Raw genomic sequence first — 20,558 nt, forward strand, 5'->3', positions numbered from 1 at the left:
TTGCTGGACATGGGCACCAGCGACCCCCGTGACCCAAAATGGAATAAGCGGGTAAAGAAAATGGATGGATGGATGGACTTTAGGATGTGCAAAAAATCCTTAACACAATCACTGACCTGACTGATGTAGTGAACTAGACTTGCAGCCTTAAACCTATAAAAAGTTAAATAAAGCACAGCTGTAATTATGTTTTTCTGTTCTTTATGTTTAGCCCCCCGTTTGTCGTTAACCGCCCGTCGTCACTATGACAGCAGAAGAAACCATCAATGTGAAGGAGGTGGAGATCATCAAGGTGGTCTTGGACTTCCTCCACTCCAGGAAGCTGCACATCAGCATGCTCGCTCTGGAAAAGGAGAGCGGTGTCATCAACGGACTCTACTCAGACGACATGCTTTTCCTCCGGTAAATACACACAACGGTGATGGGGCTTTGTTCTGTCTGCACACAGGCAACTTGCTGTGAAACAGAAAGTTTCATGTTATAGGTACAACAGCAAAAACTGAATATCGTGGGATAAAGTTCAGTTAGATTCATTACACATATAGTGAAATATTTCAAGCCTTTATTTCTTGTGATTTTGTTGTTTATGGCTTACAAATAATGAGGAAAAATCTGTGTTTCAGAAGGTATGCCAAAGCTGGTTCATTGACTATGCTTTTACATTTTTTATTGATCTTATGCAATCTTGCACTTGTCTGACACACTGAGTTTGGGGTTTTCATTATCTGTAAGCGATAATCGTCAAAACTGACAGAAAGAAAGGCTTGAAATATTTCACTCTGTATAATGACTATATAATGAGTTTCACTTTCTGAAATGATTGACACAAAAATGTTGAACTTTTTCATATTATAATTTTTTTAGGGTAGCACGGTGGCGCAACTGGTAGAGCTGCTGCCTCTCAGCGAGCAGGTCCCTGGTTCAAATCCCGGTCCAGGGGCCTTTCTGGGTGGAGTTTGCATGTTCTCTCCGTGCATGCGTGGGTTTTCTCCGGGTGCTCCGGTTTCCTCCCACAGACCAAAAACATGCATGTTAGGCTGATTGGTAACTTTAAATTGTCCCTAGGTGTGAGTGAGAGAGTGAATGGTTGTTTGTCTCTATGTGTCCCTGTGATGGACCTGTGACCCGTCCAGGGTGTACCCCGCCCCTCGCACAGTGATTGCTGGACATGGGCACCGGCGACCCCTGTGACCCAAAATGGAAGAAGCGGGTAAAAGATAACGGATGGATGGATGGATGAAATTTTTTTTTTATGTATACTCTCATATTACATGCCTGGAAAAAGCCAAAGTGGAGATATATGGATGCAGTTAGAGAGGACATGGAGGTAGTTTGAGTGAGGACAGAGTGAGATGGAGGAGGGTGACTCACACTGGAGACCCCTGAAGAGGAAAAAGCTGAAAGAAGATGTTTATCTGCTACATTTGAGATTGAGCTCATTACACACTTGACCTGCAATAGATTTAAGGACTGCCTTGAATCCGAGCCAACAGCCTCATCTGCGTTTTCTTTCAGAAAATGCTCCAGAGGAGTTTTTAATCAGGAGTTATTAAACACACCACAGCAAATGGAGATTAAAATATTTACATTATTATGATTCATTTGCACATTTATAGAACTAGCTATAAAAACACGGTATTTTATTTTTATTTCTTTCCAGGCAGTTGATCCTTGATGGCCAGTGGGATGAGGTCCTTCAGTTCATTCAGCCTCTGGAGTGCATGGAGAAGTTTGACAGAAAAAGGTGAGCTTATTGTCTCAATCTTTTTTGTTGTTGTTGTTTTTAGTAAAAAATAACTCATTAGTTCTTTAAATATTTATATATATTTAGTATAGTATAGTTGAACGAGTCTTTAAAGCCTGTAATGTTACAGTAACAAGTAATTACATTTTTTAAAGTTAATGTTTTAAACCGAACATGTGGAATTTGCCCTCAGGTTTCGTTACATCATCCTAAAGCAGAAATTTCTTGAGGCTCTGTGTGTGAATAACGCCATGTCAGCAGAAGATGAGCCTCAGCATGTAAGTTTAAAGGTGAAGCGGTTTGACTTCAATGTGATTTTAGTAGTTTTTATTCTATTATAACAAGTAAATTTAAGCATTACTGTCACCCACCAAGCACATTATTTCATCAACTGAAGTTATTGAAGTTCCATGATTTGGTAGATTATAGTATTTTATCAGTTATGTATAGAGCTCAAAATAACACATTACCATTAAATATCCAAAGAAATTTTGTTAAAAGACAAAGTTGTTATAATCTTAAGGGGATAGAGATATTTGTCAAACCAAAATTCAGAACTAGTCTGAAGGGAAGGTCTACCTCAATCCAAGGAGATGGATTGTGGAATGGTCTAAAGAGTGATGTGAAAAATGCCAAGTCAATGTGCACATTTAAGAAAAAGATCAAAACTGAATTGTTAAAAATATATATATAAAGTAGCTTAGTGTATTTGTTGTATTAGAACTAGAAAAATTAAAAAAAGAGTTGTTAATTTTGTTCTGTTACTTGAAAATTATTGTGATTGAACTAATTGTTTGGAAAAAAAGGGGCAGATATGGTATAAAGTTTATTCATTTAAAAAAGTACAAAACAATTCCATAACAATATAAAAAAGATACAAGAGATTTAAAATGAAAGGCAGCAGAAAGAAGAAAAAATCTTATTATATCTGCCCCTTTTTCAAACAATTATTTCAATCATAATAATTTTCAAGTAACTGAACAAAATGAATAACTCTTTCTAATTTTTCTAATTCTAATACAAAAAACACACTAAGCTACTTCATATATATTTTTTTAACAGTTCCGCTTTGATCTTTTTCTTAAATGTACAATGTAAAGAAAAAATGTACAGATATAATAAGATTTTTTTCTTCTTTCTGCTGCCTTTCATTTTAAATCTCTTGCACATTTTTATATTGTTATGGAATTGTTTTTTGTTTTTTTTAAATGAATAAACTTTATACCATACCATTAAATTTAATCCTAATCCCAGTCTGAAAAAACCTGCTAAATGTGTAGATCTTCCACTCACTATCTGATGTAAATTCACATGCAGAGATGCACATTTAAAGGGTTCCCTCCTCTCACTAAACATCTGCAGTTATCGCAGGACCCAAACGGTCCAGCAGAACTTTTATGCTGTTCTCACATCACCTCTCAGGGGTTGTGCTGCTGTGGCTGACTGCTGTATGACTGATGTTTTCAGTTGGAGTTCACCATGCAGGAAGCAGTGAAGTGTCTCCACGCTCTGGAGGAGTTCTGCTCCTCTAAAGATGATTACAGCAAACTGTGTCTGCTCCTCACACTGCCCCGCCTCACCAACCATGCTGAGTTCAAGGTAAGACATGTCACCACGAGTTACTCTTTTAACTTTATTTGAGCAGACTTTTGTTGTTATTTGCAACAAATCACCCGTGTGCGTTTCTGTGGATGTAAGAAACGGCTGTAGTGGTTTTCTGGAAGTTTTGGCTTTTTTCCTGGGTGCTGAAGTCTTGTTCTGTCCGTCAGGACTGGAACCCGAGCACAGCCAGGGTGCAGTGTTTTGAGGAGGCCTGCAACATGGTGGCAGAGTTCATCCCGGCAGACAGGAAGCTGAGTGAGGCTGGCTTTAAGGCCAGTGGGGATCGACTCTTTCAGCTTCTTCTCAAGGGAGTCCTCTACGAGTGCTGTGTGGAGTTCTGCCAGGTGAGATCCGCTGAACTAGTTTCTGTCCTGATGCAGCTAAAAGGAGTTCCTGTGATATTTAAGATGTAATGCGTACGTTTTTTGACCATTGCTGTGTGCAGAGCAAGGCGACGGGTGAGGAGATCACCGAGGGCGAGGTCCTCCTGGGTGTTGACATGCTGTGTGGTAATGGCTGCGATGATTTGGACCTGTCTCTGCTGTCCTGGATGCAGAACCTCTCCCACAGTGTCTTCACTTGCGCCTTTGAACAGAAGCAGCTCAACATCCACGTTGATCGACTGGTCAAGCCGGCTAAGACCGGCTACGCTGACCTCCTCACTCCACTTATCAGCAAACTTTCACCGTATCCTTCCTCCCCGCTTCGGCGCCCTCAGTCTGCAGACACCTACATGTCCCGCTCACTAAACCCTGCACTGGATGGGTTGTCCTACGGGTTGTCTGGACAGGATAAAAGAGCGAGTGGCGGAGAGATGGTGCCAGGGAAAGGCGTCTCACCAATGTCTCACTCGTTTGCCAACTTCCACTACCCCGGAGCAGGAGGACAGAACCTGAGCAGGAGTCTCATGATGGAGAGCTCTGACTGCCACAGCATCTTTGAGGAATCCCCTGAAACGTACGAGTTCAGAGCTGGAGTTAAATCTGTCTTTCCGTCCCAAAATCAGGCCCAAAACACAGAAAAGGGCTTGTATATCTTTATTTATTTATTTATCATATACAAAATAGGGCTGTGTACCTGAAATGATGTTTGATGTTGTGTTTTGTATTCAGATCCAGGACTGACACACCTGTGGATAAGATGATGAACTCAGGTGGAGCTCAGAACACGCATCCTGCCTCAGCTCCCTGTGAGGATGCACCACCAGCTGGATCTGCTGACAGGAATGAGGTAAATGAGGTATAAATTTAAAATTCTTTAACCCAATACTTTCTGTCTTTATTGTACAAATGGAATAATGTTCTCAAACAATTATGTTCCTAAATACATGTATATTCTATTGAGGGGTGTTGCCGCCAGCTCTAAATAATCTGAATGGATTTAATTACAGCCTTGTCACCGATGAGCTCAGCTACTAAAATAGGTTATGGCCTCATGTTGTCTGTAAACATGGTGTTAAAGCAGAATCTGTCTGTCTGCCTCATGATTTCTAATTTGAGCCTCATTGTGTTTTGCTCTGCCTCCCTTGTCACCCTGGAGATCCACGTAGAGCCCAGAAACAGACTTTGAAGCCTATGTGATATGGTCACTCCACTCCCCCTCTTTTTTCCAAAGATGGCACAATGCCAGGGACTGTCTTTTCCCTAAACGTCCAGAAGATCTGCTTCTGTCTGATTATCAGGGCAGGAAGCAGACAAAGAGGGGAAGTGACCCGTCGTCAGCGCTCAGTTTCTCCCTCATTCCTCCTCTAATACCTGAGCTGACCGGGGGGGCTCACATGATCAGTTTGTTCAGAATGGGAGGATGTTGATCTTTACATTTAGCACTGAAAGCAGCAAATTTGCACCATAAATGATCAGTGAAATTAAATTTGATTAGCTTTTTTCAATATGTGCTCTATGACATCACCCTACTTTTGCAGTGGAAATTTCTACTGTTCTGAAACCTCACAGTTGCATCCAGTTCAAAGACACTTCTTCCCTGTAGAATCTATTTACATGGACTTGTCTCTAATGCGTAACGTGCATCGAACGCTCTGGTTTTTTTCCTCCCCAGCTGCGTGATTCAACGGAGAAGTACGAGGAGTTTTACCGGCAGCGACTTCGCGTGCAGCAGCACCTGGAGCAGAAACAGCAGCAGAGGCAAATGTACCAGCAGATGCTGCTGGAGGGAGGGGTCCAGCAGGAGCCCCCGCCCAACGAAATGCAGAACAGCCTCACAGAGACATTCCTCAACAGGTACAGACACGGCAAATCTTTTACTAAATGCAACTTTTCATACAGGTATCAAGACATCTGGTAAAATGAAAGAAACAGCGTTTCCTCTACTGTTATCCAAGGAGGGCGCCCCGCCCTGTCAACAGAAGAAAGTCCCATGCCTACTGAAGTGTTCTTCACTCCAACACTCCCCCCCCCGCTCCCCCTCCCTCGTCCTTGTCAACAACTGCTGGCAATGTAGCGTTAAGCTAGCGGCGCACAATACAGATGCTGCTAGCTAAGACGTTATAGACAAAGCGCTCTGCTTCTCATGCATTCTACACCCCCCCCCCACCCCCCAAAAAAAATTTAAATAAATAAATAAATAAATAAAATTAATTAAGGGATGAGCACCCTGCCAAGGCAAGTGACCTAGGGGAAACACTGAAATATATATATATATATTTTAATTCCAGCATGTCCTGTAACAATGGAGGAGCAGCTGTGAGAAAAGGTGATGTTGAAGCTCTGAAAATGATGGGTCCCATGTGGCGGTCCCTCACAGGGGACAGCCCCCTCCAGCCTGCACAGCACCATCTGCTCCGATCAGCTGCGCCACATGGGACAATCACCTCATTACAGTTCTGCTCGATATTTAACCTGGGTCCAAATAAACAACTATAATCTTACACGTTTAACACCATTTCAGCAGAATTAACTGGAAGATGGGAAACGTTAAAACTACAAACATCAACTCGTTCATCAATACAAAAGCTCTTTGTCGTTGTCTTTTACAATATTCAGAAGGGTTGCTGCTGTGCACAATGACCTTTACTTTTGTCCTCTTTTGTAGCTTTAATCAGATCAAACTACCCTTTCAGCCCATAAACAGCTTGTAGGCAAAAGTTCTGAAAAATCATCTAATGAGAATTTTAATAAATGGACTGTAATAAAGATTGAAAGACAAATGCTCCTTTTGAGCTGAGCCTTTATGAAGATTTGTTTTTACAGGTCCATTCAGAAGCTGGAGGAGCTCAACGTGGGGATGGAGAATTTAGGAGAAGAGGTGAAGTCGCTCACCCAGCAGTGCAATGGCAATGGTAACACACCCACTGCTGAGGACAACAATAACCCCCCGTCTGTGACGCCAGAGCAGAGCAGGAGCCGAGGGGGAGGGGTGGTCAGCAGCACCCCTCAGCGCTCCGTAGGGGGCCACACGGTCCCGCCTCCTAACGAATCCCCTGTCGTCTCCAGGTTAGTGGAGGTTCTTTTCTCTCGCTTTACAGTATTGTTGAAATAAGCTGACTCGTGGGTGCTGTTTGTTCACAGTGGGCAGAAACCATCAGGAGGGTCTCAGAGTGACTCTCCTGGGTCTTTATCCAGAAGTCAAGAGGTACAGAGCCACAAACAATAAAACCAGTCCAGAAACACACACAGTTATCTAACCTGTTAAAGAAACCGTACATCTCAGGAACAACGAGTATCTAGCACTCCAATGTGTTTAACGTGAACATTAAGGTGCGTTAATGCATTTGTCTTTCAGGGTGAAAAACCTAAAGCCCTGTTTGTAGCCGTGCACACTTTAGAAGACACTCAGGCGGTCCGAGCCGTGGCCTTTCACCCATCTGGAGCTCTGTACGCCGTGGGGTCCAACTCCAAAACGCTTCGCGTGTGTGCATATCCAGAAAAACTGGACCCAAGGTAACGCACTTCATTAAATACCGAACACCAACCTCATTCATGTACTGTTAGAAAAGATTAATGAATAGTTTGCAGAAGTATTAGTTTGGGCCTCCTTCAGCGGGGGTCCAAAGCTTATTAGGAGACACTCAGTGTGTTGAAGTAAATATATTTTTAATTATATTATTAAATTATAATATTTGCTATCAATTGGATAATATGTTTAATAGTGTAAATATAACAGGGTGAAAGAAATAGTTCTTGGATAACTGAACTGACCAACAGTTTTGCTGCTGGTCATGGTCCACGAGAGTCCTTCCCAGGGTCCTCTGTTAGAAACCAGGGGTGAACTTGTTCCTGGGGAGACATTGTTGTCCCAAGCCAAAAAAAAACAACTAACATTTAAAATGTCCTTAGTAAATGTGTTTGGAGAGCAGTTTTTATTTGATGCATGTTTCTGATTATCTGTATTTTCTTATTTTAGTTCCTTGTTTGTGTTTTTCTTTCTGCAGTTTTTTTTATCTATATTAAATAATGTACACAAACAAATGGGTTAAGCAGAAAGTCTGCATTAAAAGTACAAAAATAAATAAATAAATGGATGAAATACAGACTGAGTCTGAAACTTTTTCCAGAACCCCTCTGAGAATAATTTATTTATTATTTTGTATTTCCATTTTCCATCAGTGCTGCATGTCTGCAAACTTTCAGTCGTGTTCAATATTTCAGTTTCTTTTTTTTATTTGAGATTTTCCAGTTTTTAATCAGACGGTCTTGCTGCAGCATCCTTTGCTGCTCTTCTGGAGAATTAGCGCCATCCAGTGCTTATTTTGACAAACCAACTGAACTCTGAAACACCCGACAGCAATAGAATAGACAAAGATTCACATTTTGTTTATTTTCATGTTTAAAATGCTTAAATATACTATTTGAATTGAGGGGAATATATGTGATTGTGCAGACTTGGAGCAGAACTAGGCAAATTATTCAGCTGATTTCTAAAGTGTGTCATTCAAAGTGTCTGGAGCCTGAAACAGTTGTATTGAAAGCATATTTCCACCCTCTAGTTCGTCAAGTCCCATAAAGCAGCCGGTCGTTCGCTTCAAGAGGAACAAACACCACAAAGGCTCCATCTACTGTGCAGCCTGGAGCCACTGTGGGCAGCTGCTGGCTACAGGCTCCAACGACAAATACGTCAAAGTCCTGCCTTTCAGTGCGGAGACGTGCAATGCCACAGGTGAGAGTTGTGCACAGGATTAAACAGTAAGTTTGTTGGTGTCAGTTCTTATGTGTGTGCGTGTGCTTTCAGGGCCAGACCTGGAGTTTAGCATGCACGATGGCACCATCAGAGACCTGGCCTTCATGGAGGGTCCAGAAAGTGGAGGAGCTATTTTGATCAGCGCTGGAGCAGGAGACTGTAACATCTACACCACCGACTGCCAGAGGGGACAAGGACTGCACGCGCTCAGTGGACACACAGGTACACACACTGCTTCTGCCACGTCCATTTGAGCTCTACGTTTAGAACCAGAGAGGAGCTGATGTTGGTTCTGTGCAGGTCACATTCTGTCTCTGTACACGTGGGGAGGCTGGATGATTGCCTCTGGGTCTCAGGATAAAACCGTGCGGTTCTGGGATCTCAGAGTGCCGAGCTGCGTGAGAGTAGTGGGGACTGCTTTCCATGGTTCAGGTACAGTTGGTGTCTTGTGTGTGTGTGTGTGTATCAAGTATTTACCCCACTAATCTACTGCCTGAATAAATGGATAAATGTTCCACTGGGTGTTTGTGTTCTCCAGTTTAAAATAACTTGTTTATTAATCATGTCCAGTGACTTATACAGCTACGCCCCTCTTCTTTACTGAGCAGGCAGTCCTGTGGCCTCCGTAGCTGTCGATCCCAGTGGCCGTCTCCTAGCAACAGGACAGGAAGACAGCGCATGCATGCTGTATGACATCAGAGGAGGACGGATCGTCCAGGTGTATCGGCCACACACCAGCGATGTTCGGTCTGTTCGCTTCTCCCCCGGAGCGCACTACCTGCTCACTGGCTCATACGACACCAAAGTCATGGTCACCAACCTTCAAGGTACGTCAGGAGGTCCAGTACAGACGACGACCCTCCGCTGTGTTGTGGGTTAATGGTGTGAATGTTTATGAAGCACTATTGTGATCCATTTTCTTCTGTGTACTTTTTTCGGCGCGATCCTCGTTCCTCAGTTTTCAAGCTATTTTAACAAGTCATGTCAAAACATTCAGCTCTTTCAGGACAATCCTGCTGAGTTGTGTTATTGGTGCAACTTTAGCTTTTAGAAATATTTAGCCTTTTCTGCCATTTTTTCTCATATAAAATGAATTGAACTCACTTTGCTTCCTTCAGATCTTTAGATCTGTTTACAACCTTTTACTGCTCTTTTCACTTTTTGTTCTGCTTCAGCTTCTTTCAGCTTCCTTGTGCAAACTTAAACATTTTTTCACCTACTTTCAACTAAATTTCAGCTATTTTGTGCTCTTTTCAGTCTTTCTGCTAACTAGAACATTTTGTGCTTCTTCTAACTTCTTTCTGCTAATTTCAGCATGCTATGCTCCTTTCAGCTTATTTTTGAAAGTTTCAACTTTTTCTACTACTTCAGCTACAGCTGTTTATGCTAGTTTAAGCTTTTGCAGCTAATTCCACATTTTTTGCACTCATTTCAACTTTTCATTCATCAAAAATGCGTTCTCTCCACTTCCTTCTTGTAATTTCAGTTTCTTTCTGCTTTTTTAAGCTCCTTTTCAGCTGTTTTTTTGTTTTGTTGCTAATTTCAGCTTTTTTCAGATAATTTCCTCATTGTTGTGCTCATTTCTTCTTATTTAAACCTAATTCAGCAAATCTGTGTTCTTTCTGTTCTGCTAATTTAGCCTTGTTTTTGTATTTCAGCTACATTTCAGCATGTTTTAGCTAATTTTCAGCAAGTTCTTCTGCAATAAACATTCACACTGCATTTTAGCAGGAAATGCAATTTCTCTAGTTTAAGTAACACTGCCTATGATGGAAAATAGGATAAATTATTTTTTAAAGATACACTAAAATCAAAATGTTACAGTAAAACCAAACTACTGACACTCTCCTGTGTTCGTAGGTGACTTGACCAAGCAGTTGCCTCTGACTGTGGTGGGAGAACATGGCGACAAGGTGATTCAGTGTCGATGGCACACACAGGACCTGTCCTTCCTCTCTTCTTCTGCTGACCGCACCGTCACATTGTGGACACACAACCCTTAACACTAACATTGAAGCCATTGATATAATCTGAAAGACTTGCACACTCTCCTAAAACTATCCTTCCCCATTAAGTCCAGTCTTAACCATCCATCGTATTTAAACACAAACAGGTGAATGAGCCTTTCCCCTCCTGTAGGAAAGCAAATGGGAGACATCAAAAGCACATGTTGCATGTTCCCATCACCCTAATTGTTCTAGAGGTGTAAAACTAATTGTACATAACTTTTGCTTAAATTCTGTATCTATGGTTCCCCTTAACATACACCAGTTTCCTTCTGCATGTCCATTTGTTGTGAACTTGTGGCTGTTTAACAGGGCAGGAGGTGTTTGCTCAGGATGGTGCCTTCCTTACAGTTTCCCTTCACAGAAATGATCTTAGTCGTTTTTCTTCAGACTTTAAATTGTTTTAAAGCAATTGTACATTCCCTGTTCGTATAATTTTCAAACAACTGCTGTAACGCTGCTATTGTTTTATGTCGGACATAATCTGCCAGTGTCTCAGTAGTGAGCTCTTCCTGTGAACGCTGTCAGTCAGCTGTGGCGTCTGTTACTGTAACCAGAGCGTCGCTACAACTCCGAATGTGTAAATTAGCAGGTGAGCTTGTTTTAAATATTAAATCAGTGTTTGTTTGTTTTTTAGCTGGTGCCGATAGTGGTTTGCTTGCAATCGAGGAACTTTATTATTCAAGCATCAAAGGGAAGTCCAGCATGTAAACTGTGGTTGAATATCCTGACATTTATTTGAGACTTTTCCGTGGCCAGAAGCTTTGGTCTGTCTGCTGCTGCTGTGGCAGAACAGTAGGTGTCAGTCTTTGCAGACCTGAGGTCTATGTGTGCACATTGACGTTCAAATGGAAGCGCAGGTGTATTTATGCGCAGGAATATTTATTTGGAAAATTGTATTTGAGGTATATGCATTGTTTTTATATTCTCCATGCACATTTTGCGTGTTAACATTTCAAATGCAAATTTACTTAAAAGTTTTATATTAAAGTTATAATGCTTTTGTAGTTGTTTTAATTTGTTTGTAGAAATGAAGCTAAACTAATACATGTATTTATTTCTGTGGTGTTAATTTAAAGTTAATGCTTTAAAAATGCTAGTGGCTCCTGTATTAATGCGTTATAATTCTCATTTTTATAAAGTGATTTTAACTTATTTGAAGCTAACTGAAGTGTTATGGTTGGTACGTTCAATAAAGTGTCTTAGTTTTGATGTTGTGATGAATACTTCAGAGCATTTAAAAACATTCTAATGAAATCACTCCCAAGTTTTATTTTTGAGCTCATCTGAGCAGAAAGTACAAAAAAATTGTTATACTGTACACGGGTTAATTTCTTATTGTCTGCTTTAAACAGTTCTTCTTTTACCTCAAAAAAACAACCTGATAAACACAATACTTTGAGAAGAGCGCTGTACTTTTGTGTTCATACTAATGCAACACTGTGTTGCTTCACTGTGGAGGGACGGCTGTTAAAAATCGTAATAAAAAAGTACAATAAATACAAACACAACTGCAGTTGTGTATTAAAAACTAGACAAAATGAAATGCTTTATAGAATCATTCAAAACGATAACATCAAGTTTCTCTGAAAGTACTTTGTGAAAGGAAGTCCTTGTTAGCATAATATTTTTCAAAAGTTTGTTGTACATACAATGCTGACAGTGCTTTGTTTCTGTCCAATAGGACAAATGTTTAGAGACACAGGGCCTGTTAGTCACACTGCTGTTCACACCTTTGAAAGATTACACGAAAATGAGATATTGTCCCTTTAGTGTTTAGTTCACTCTGAGTTGGAGGTGATCCTGGCAGCAGAAGGCAAAGTGACGCGTTGCTCATCCATTCGTTTGGCCTGAGAGCGCATGATGAGGCTGAAGAAGTCCTCGTCTGGTACAGTGGGTCCTCGGACGGGTGGAGGGGGAGGGGCGCAGCGCTGATCATCTAAACGAGAGCCCTGGGAGGAAAACGTGGAGTCTTAACATCTAGTTCAGCTACAGTTAAATTTAGTCGGTGCTTTTCAGAGTGCAACAAACTGAAATCTGATCCGATACCTGGCACTTGACGAGCATATCAAAGAAGTCGTCGTCGGGCTCGGCACTGTCAGCGTTGGCCATCAGGTGGCTGAGCACGGCCTGGTTGCTGCTCTGATTGAGTCTCAGGCCAGGTAGACTTCCCCCTCCAGCCGAGGACTCGCCCAGCCTCCTTCCTGAGGCTCCAGCGACGTTGACAGACTCTGACACAGCTGCAGATTAAGAAGCAAACAGTGCACCTGATTATGAAGCGTCTCTGAGGACGTCTTAAACTTTTGTTCATGGACGGTGTGGACTCACACTTTCTGATGGTTCTCGGAGGTGAACCTGGACCGCTGTTTAACGATAACCTGCTGCCTCTGTCCTGTATTGAACAGCGCTGGTCATCCATACGGTTGCTCTGGAAACGGCTCAGAAGGTCGAAGAAGCCCTCCTCTCCGATCATGTCGGGACTAAGCCGCTGTTAAAACAAAAAGTGGTATTTGATGTTTGCAGGAGGCACGTAGTGACACATAGTTATTAAAGTAAAGTGTCCTGTCCGTCATACTTTCTGTGGTCCCTGCACTGAAGTCTGACTTGTGTCCAAAGTGTTGCTGGTGTCTTGAAGGACTTTGCTGGAGCCCCCAGCTTTGTATTTCTTCCCACGCAGGCGGCTGACAAAGAACAGCTTGGAGGAGCTCTTAGCTAGGGAAGGTTTAGACTGTTTTGTCAAAATGTCACTGTTCCATTTTTGACCCTTCAAAACACAAAAGTGAACAATTTAGAAAACGACAGATGATCTCATCATTCTTCAACTGAGACTGCAGTTCTTACATTCATCTTGTCTGGTGTGAGTTGCATCAGCTCCAGGTTCTCCATGCTGTGACGTCTGCTCATTCTGGGTCTCGCTCCTGCAAAACAAAAGCATACATCGTAAACACCACGAGTAACTGAACTATGAAGATAAGGTCTGTCAGCATTGTGTACCATGCTGGTTGTAGTCTATCTCCTTGTTTTCAGAAAGTGTGGAGTTGTTTGTGCTGTAGCTCAAGCCCAGGACTGTCTGGAGGTCAGACACATTCATACGAGCTGTCAGCTCTCCGCTCCTGTCTCCAGTCTGGAAGAAAACGGGGAAATGATCACATCAGCGCTGCAAAAAGGACTTGTGGATGCATGTTAGAAAGATTGTTTTAAACAAAAATTGCCATTTTTAACTATGTTAAGTCTAGCCTATTAAAGCAAGTTGCTGTTACCTCTTTGCAGATTTCCAGGTGCTTCTCAGCAAAGTGCATGGCTTGATCATGGTTCCCCAAAGCAGTGTGAGCATTTCCAAGACTCCAGCATGCACGACCCTCCCCGATCCTAGAAATAAGAATGAGAAAACGTACAGAAATAGTTATTCATGTGGCACTTTCAAAGCGCAGCAGAGCTCAAACGTGTTTGTTTTATACCTGTCATTGAGGTCTTGAGCTATGATGAGGTGTTTGAGGTGGTAGTCTATGGCTCTCTCGTAGTCTTGGAGTAATGTGTAGGTGTTGCCCAGACTGTAGCATGCCTGAGCCTCCACCGCTCGGTCCTTCAGCTGCCTCGCCAGCTGCAGTGACCTCCTGACAAACACAGACAAGCTTTAAAACAATCTGAGTGACTTTTCCTTTTCAACTTAAAACTACCTTATCAGAAATGTCAGGGAGCACACACCAAAATTTATATACGAGAAAACGTTTTTCAAAATATGCAGTTTCCTTTGAAGACCTAAAAATCGCTGTTAAAAAAGTTTTTTTTTTTTTTTAAGCTTTATGAAATAAATTTAAAGCCACAAAGATAAAATACTGTCTCCTAATGTAAACATGCATGGCTTACTTGTAATGCTCAGCTGCTACTTCAAAGTCCCCCAAAAAGATGTAGGCGTTCCCCAAGTTGCAGTACGCTCGTCTTTCTGCCGAGCGATCGCCAAACTCTTTAGCTATCAGCAAACGCTGGAAAAGAAGCAAAAAATAATGCATGTTTACACTGAACTCTTGGTAACCAAAGGGTTGTTGAAGTTTACTCTCACCTGTTCGTGAGAAGCCACGGCTTTAGCAAAGTTTCCCAACAAGTAATGCGTGTTGCCAAGGTTTCCATAAGTTCGCCCCTGAGCAGCCCGGTCTCCAAGCTCCTTCACTATCGCCAGATTTGACCTAATCAACCACAACAAGAAACAAATCAGACTACTGGACTCATTGTCCAATTTAAATATCTAATATTTGCATTATTAAAACATATTGTGATTCAAACATCCAGTGGTTAACTTACTCATAATACTCTGCGGCCTTCCTCAGTGCCGTCATGACCTCCACTGGAAAATCTCCAGGCTCAGCTCCGCTCCAACAAATACTTTTGCCTTTGGCATGATACACATTGCCAAAGTTATAGAGAGCTCGTGCTTGCCCTACCTAATGTAACCCAGGAGAAAGGTGTTGTGGGTGAAAGTGAATTGAACATTGAATGTTGAAACATTGAATGTCTGAATAACTATGTGTTTGAATAAGTCGCCTCACCTTGTCACTAATGTCCCTCACAATATCCAAATGTCTCTGACAGCAAACCACAGCCTCGTCAAATCGCCCCAGGACCTTTAACGTGTTGCCAAGGTTTCCACTGGCTTTGGCTTCTCCAAGCAGGTCACCAATTGTCCTAAATATAGCATAATTTTAGTAATAATAAATACAGTGGTAAACTTGCAGAATGCTGTATGGGTAAAGTGTATCCAACCTTGTCAGGGTGAGATCATGTCGGTGGAACTCCAAAGCCTTGGCATAGTCGTGAAGGTGGAAGTACGCATTGCCCAGCTGGCTGTAGATGGCACTGAGCACCTGCAGGTCCTCCGTGCCTACCTGGATGGCGGCTTCGAAAAAGGAAACACCTGCTCTGTAGTCCCCCACCTTACAGAGCCGCTCGCCCTCCAGTGCCAGCTCTAGGCAGGACACCTCCATCCTACAGCAGAAAAAGAGCCTGTCAAACAATTTAATTCTGGCTGACCGAAAACTAACTAAACTACAGAGGATGCTCAGTATCTGGAATCCAAAAGAGCGCTGAAATTTAAGGTGAAAATCAGTGAAAATAGGTCTTCTGTGGTTAGAAGTTAACACCAAATGACCAGATTCCACTTTCAGCAGGGAAATAAAACCTCTTTCAAGGCTTTCATTAGGGAGTGTTTTTTTAGTTACTTCCTTCCATTTACACAAAACAATGGCTCCAACTGGGGGCTTGTTTATTATGGTAGCTCTCACATCCTTTTGACATGACCCAGAAAGTAAAGTTTCTTTTCTGGTCAAATATCTCGAACCAGCATAACTGTCTTGTTTACGGTCATTGCTTTAAAGAAAAATAAATTCTAAATATTCTGTTACCAAAAAAATAAAACATGGTTTGCTGGATTATTACTACAAGCTTTTCACTTTCAAATTACACCATAGCTGCACTCTCTGCTTCTCTGACAGGGTAATCGATGCAAATGACCAAATTTAATTTATTTGCAGTGTTTGGGAATTAATTTTACAAAGTGCCAGACAATGACTGGTTGCTTATATTCCAGATTAAGCAGCTAATTTGAGCAAAGAAAAACACCCATCCAACTTTTGTTTTTCAGGAAACTGTTGTTCGGAGATTAGTTTGACTAAAAATTCTGTTCAGTTTGTTTATCACGTTTTCCTCCTGTACCCGCCCAGTGGTTATCTACTTGCCCTCAAGGACTGGAATCCTCACACAGTAAAACCTTATGCGGGCAATTGTGTACAACTGAAATGACGCAAAAGCACCGATCGCAGCAGCTTGTCTCACAGCACAGCCAAGCTATAATTTGAGAACAAACGCAAACACCATATCCTGAATAGCCAAAGCTCAGTTCAGCAGTCTTAAGCCTAAAATTAGAGAACAGCTTTTGTTTACTACCAATGTAACATTACATTTGTGGCAAATACTAGCCTACCTGCCAGCCTTTTGTTTCCTACAACAACAGCAGCAGCACGTGGAACATCTGAGTGGCATCTACTGAGGTTTCTTCTGAAGAAAACTTCCAGACTGCAGTTTCTTCTGTTTCTCTGGAGCATGGACGGTTGTCTAAAACCTCACACCTACAGAGCAGTTTTACTAGAAGAACTTAATTAAAGCCTAGTTCATTGCAATCCAATAGATATTAAAAATAAACTACCCTCCTCAGGGATACAAACACTTTTAACCGACTGACGTCACAGAGGTGTTTTAGCATCACGCACTGGAAACCTTTCAAGGAGACGTGCGAGTTGTCACAGTATTAACTTCCAATGCCTGGCAGCAGGAAAGTTGCTCCATCAGCACTTTCTCAGCTAATATGCTTGTGTTCTCTCTTCCAATGACCTGGTCATCTGAGATTATGCATGTAGAGTATGCACTTGACGGATTATGGAGCTGGAGAACACTAAGTAGCTGGATTAGATCATCAGACATGAGCAGACTCTGCACTGTCTAATGGAATCAATTCATTGACGTTAACCAACCTGTCAGTCTGGAGAAATCCTCCCACTTCTTGCGAAGCACAAACGGCCACCGTCCCAATCACATGAACACACACAAGGCCATAAACAAAGCCAGCAGGGATGAATTTTTCAGTACTTGTTTAAATATTGATGGAAGACTGGAGCAGGTCTTTCTGGGGTTTGACAGGTCACACCTGCTGCAAGTGTACCTGGGTATGAAGAGGCAGCTGGTTGATGGTTTGTTTGAGAAGCACACCTGCCTTCAGACAACGTTACAGACAACACCATGTCCAGTTCCCCGTTCTATAATCCAACTTGGGCCTCTTGTTTAATAAATTTGGCAAAAAAAACATATATTACATTACAGACACATCCCTTAATCATCAATAAATATTTTATTAAAAGCAACCCTTAAAACTTTACTTTTCCAACCCTGTGACTACAAGTCCCCTCCACCAAAAACAGTAAAATTCCTACCTGTAGCGGACATGAAAGGGCTGCTCCTCGGCTTGCATGCTAACCACTGAGCCACTTGTATCCATTGAAGTACATAATATGAGGGAAAATCCCAGTTTTGTTCCGGAAAAAATGGTTGCGTTTTAAACAAAAATCGCCAAAAAGAAAAATCTGAGAGTTGGTTAACGGCCAATGAAAAAGTCACCAAATGTGGCAAAGTTGTTCCACTGCTAAAAACGCACCGGCAACGATAAACACATGAGTGTTAGAAGCTGAAGAGTAACTGAGCGCCAGTCCACACAGCTGCTTTCGTATATTGTGCGTTTTGCGTCACTGCCTCTCTTGTTCGCAGCTCTCTGTGAAGAGAACACAAGATGCTGAAGGTGAAGCCTCTTTCTGGCTACACACTTCCATGGCAACACCAACCAAACAGCAGCGTGCACAAGCAGGGCAGGCAGGAAGCAAGAAAAGGGGGTGGGGAAAAAGATGCGTAGCTGAGCTGTCGGTCTAAGACGGTGACTCAGTTCATCCAGACTTGGACTGCTTGTGGGTTTCTATAAGGTGACAACATTAAAGCCTCACACCTACTGTATGTGAGCAGAGAAAGCAGGTACAGTACATTTAAAGTGTTCAAACGCAAATCCTTGGTCAAGAAATCACTGAATGGAAAGAGTGCCAAAACACCTGTTATATAACTGGTTAAGAAAATAACAGTTTTTAATTTAAGAGTGAAACCTCATGGGGACAAAAAAAGCATAAATAAATACAGGACTTCCACCAAAACAAAAGACAACAACAGACAAGTGACATTGGTAAAAGAGGAGTTACAGAAAGTAAAGACCCAAGCCAGACATTACCCAAATTCAACAAGGATCACATTGCCACCAAATGCACCCAATTTTAAATTATAGCCCCCTCCACACACACACATAAAATATAGCAGACCATTCTTCGCTACATGGTTTAGAGCTTCATATGAAAGTGCATACTGCAGAACAGTTTACTTATCTCTACATTTAAAAAGCACTTTATTAATAAATACGTAATAACTGATGTAGCATACCGCCACAGTGTGTGTATTTAAAAATAAAACAAGTGACTGAGAAATTCAGTCAAAATGCTAACTAGTTTTAAACAAGAGAGCACTACTATCGCATTTCTTCAGCACTAAATCTGAATAAATGTGTATCCCTATTCTTTTCCCATCTCGACATTCCAACCCACAAATAGGTCACTTTGAATGATTCCCGTTATCTTTGCAGATGGACCTATGAGAAATGATGTGTTTCTTGTATAAAACACCAAGAATGAAAACAAGAACAAAGCTGAGCATCAAGCATGATGAAGTGTAAAATAAAAACTGTAATAATTGCTACAAGATTACACTAATATACAACTCAATGCAAAAAGGCCAGTATCTTGTTTTGGAATACAGTTCTGTTATTTCTGAATCCTTACAAGTGTAGTTTATTCGTATTGCAGTAAAAGCACAGATTAATCTGAAAATACATAAAAGCAAAATGTTTTGAGAACAAGAATGTTTCTGTCACAGCTTACTGATGCCAGAATGAATTTAATATTAGGATTTGAGCACAAATAAAATGCATTATCACAGTACAGACTTAATACTAAACACAGAACTGAGAAGACAGGTCTTAATTTAATTGTCAATATGCTGCCCAGTGTCTACAACTTGTGTTGCACCAATGGCAAAATTATTATTTTACCGCAATTCATAAAATAACTACAGCAAAAGACACTTCAATCATGTTGAGGGGTAAATAAAAACTTTTAAAATTTCAATCAATTTCAATTTTTGATAATTTTGTTATTCCTTCTGCTGTGTGACTGTTAACAGTAATGACACAATTTAATTCTCAGGGCCTTTCAGTACATGTTCTCACACATTATTATAATCACATGTTGTCAACTAATGCATATTTTTATACAACCTTTGCTCTATTTGCCAACTGGGTGTGTTTCTGTCCTGCCTTCCTAACACAACCTAAACAACTGATGCATGTTAAAAAATAAATGAATACGGCTCTTTCAATGACAGCTGCACAGACGGTAATCATTGACTCTTTTAAAAACCGCAAAACGGACATGATTTCATCTTGTATTTGTGATAGTTGTGGTCTGTTTTCTTTTGGCTTTGATACACTAAAATTACTACTGAACATGACTGTGAAATCTAAATATGGACACATCACTTTTACACAATGAGGCAGCAAAAGCCTGCATCAAAACAAAGGACAGAAATAACTCTGTACTTACCGGTAATTCCTACGCAAAGGAACAGGAAATCTGAAGAGCCTGAAAGGAAAAATGTTTTGATCATGAAAAACATTTCACTTAATAAACCATTGATACCACACCTGGTTACATATCTGTTAATATATGTCCATTTGTAAGATTTTTTAAAAATATTTCCTGGAAAGTGTTACACAGATTTTAAATATATTTCCTTTACTTAAATAGTTTAACAGTGCAGATGTTTCCACCTTAATTTTGTTTTAAGTAACAGATACACCAAGATAAAAAAAAATAAACAATGATTTGCCCTAAATTTGTAAACTAAACGAAACTCTGAGTTTCATTTTCCAGCTTGATGCTAATTTTCCTTCACTTTTAGTTTATTAGTAGCCATTTTTAACTAGTGACCTGGTTGTAAACATAAATAATATACAGGTTCCCTATAGTTTAATCTAGAGAATACAACATGTGCAATAATGTGACTTTCTAGAAACTTAAAATAAACGTGTTATAATAAATTAAGAGATGATAAGGAACAACATTGCAACAGTTATTTGTATTTACGAAACATGACCGAAAGTTCATTTTCTGTAATAAATGTTTAATTATTTAAAAATACTCTACAAATTATTACTTTACAACAGGTTATAATAAATCGACTTTTCTTTAGTTGGTTCGATTATCTGTCATTCTTGTGCCCTTTAAATTATGTCAGATCTAGTCATTTTATCATGCACGCCAGACTAAGAAGTGGAATATAAACATCAAACTTTACTATGCGCAAAATGAAATGCTTTCAGAGGAACTGAGTTCCAAATACAGTTACTTTATCTCTTAAGTAAGTATCTCTGTGCAGCTAAT

General features: G+C 40.9%; 2 protein-coding genes across 2 annotated transcripts; one reads left to right on the top strand and one right to left on the bottom strand.

Moving 5' to 3' along the window:
- The first annotated feature begins 244 nt into the window (after positions 1-244).
- On the top strand, positions 245-10,625 carry wdr47a (WD repeat domain 47a). Its single transcript, XM_037681694.1, has 16 exons — positions 245-402; positions 1,661-1,744; positions 1,938-2,022; positions 3,212-3,343; positions 3,514-3,690; positions 3,792-4,303; positions 4,459-4,576; positions 5,402-5,583; positions 6,553-6,795; positions 6,871-6,934; positions 7,085-7,242; positions 8,289-8,458; positions 8,531-8,701; positions 8,780-8,911; positions 9,088-9,306; positions 10,340-10,625. The coding sequence occupies exons 1-16, from the start codon at positions 245-247 to the stop codon at positions 10,480-10,482; spliced, it is 2,748 nt and encodes a 915-aa protein (XP_037537622.1). The 3' UTR covers positions 10,483-10,625.
- Positions 10,626-12,077: 1,452 nt separating this feature from the next.
- Positions 12,078-17,527, bottom strand: gpsm2 (G protein signaling modulator 2). Its single transcript, XM_037681695.1, has 14 exons — positions 17,463-17,527; positions 15,244-15,465; positions 15,030-15,165; positions 14,785-14,924; positions 14,546-14,669; positions 14,353-14,468; positions 13,944-14,099; positions 13,746-13,854; positions 13,480-13,609; positions 13,315-13,403; positions 13,079-13,249; positions 12,814-12,973; positions 12,535-12,725; positions 12,078-12,437 (listed from the first exon to the last, which is right to left on the bottom strand). Exons 1-14 carry the CDS (start codon positions 17,525-17,527, stop codon positions 12,267-12,269), a joined length of 1,980 nt encoding a protein of 659 aa, XP_037537623.1. The 3' UTR covers positions 12,078-12,266.
- Between the last annotated feature and the right edge of the window lie 3,031 nt (positions 17,528-20,558).

Source organism: Nematolebias whitei, chromosome 9 (genome assembly GCF_014905685.2).
Source record: "Nematolebias whitei isolate Nwh7 chromosome 9, NemWhi1, whole genome shotgun sequence".
Lineage (NCBI taxonomy): Eukaryota > Metazoa > Chordata > Actinopteri > Cyprinodontiformes > Rivulidae > Nematolebias > Nematolebias whitei.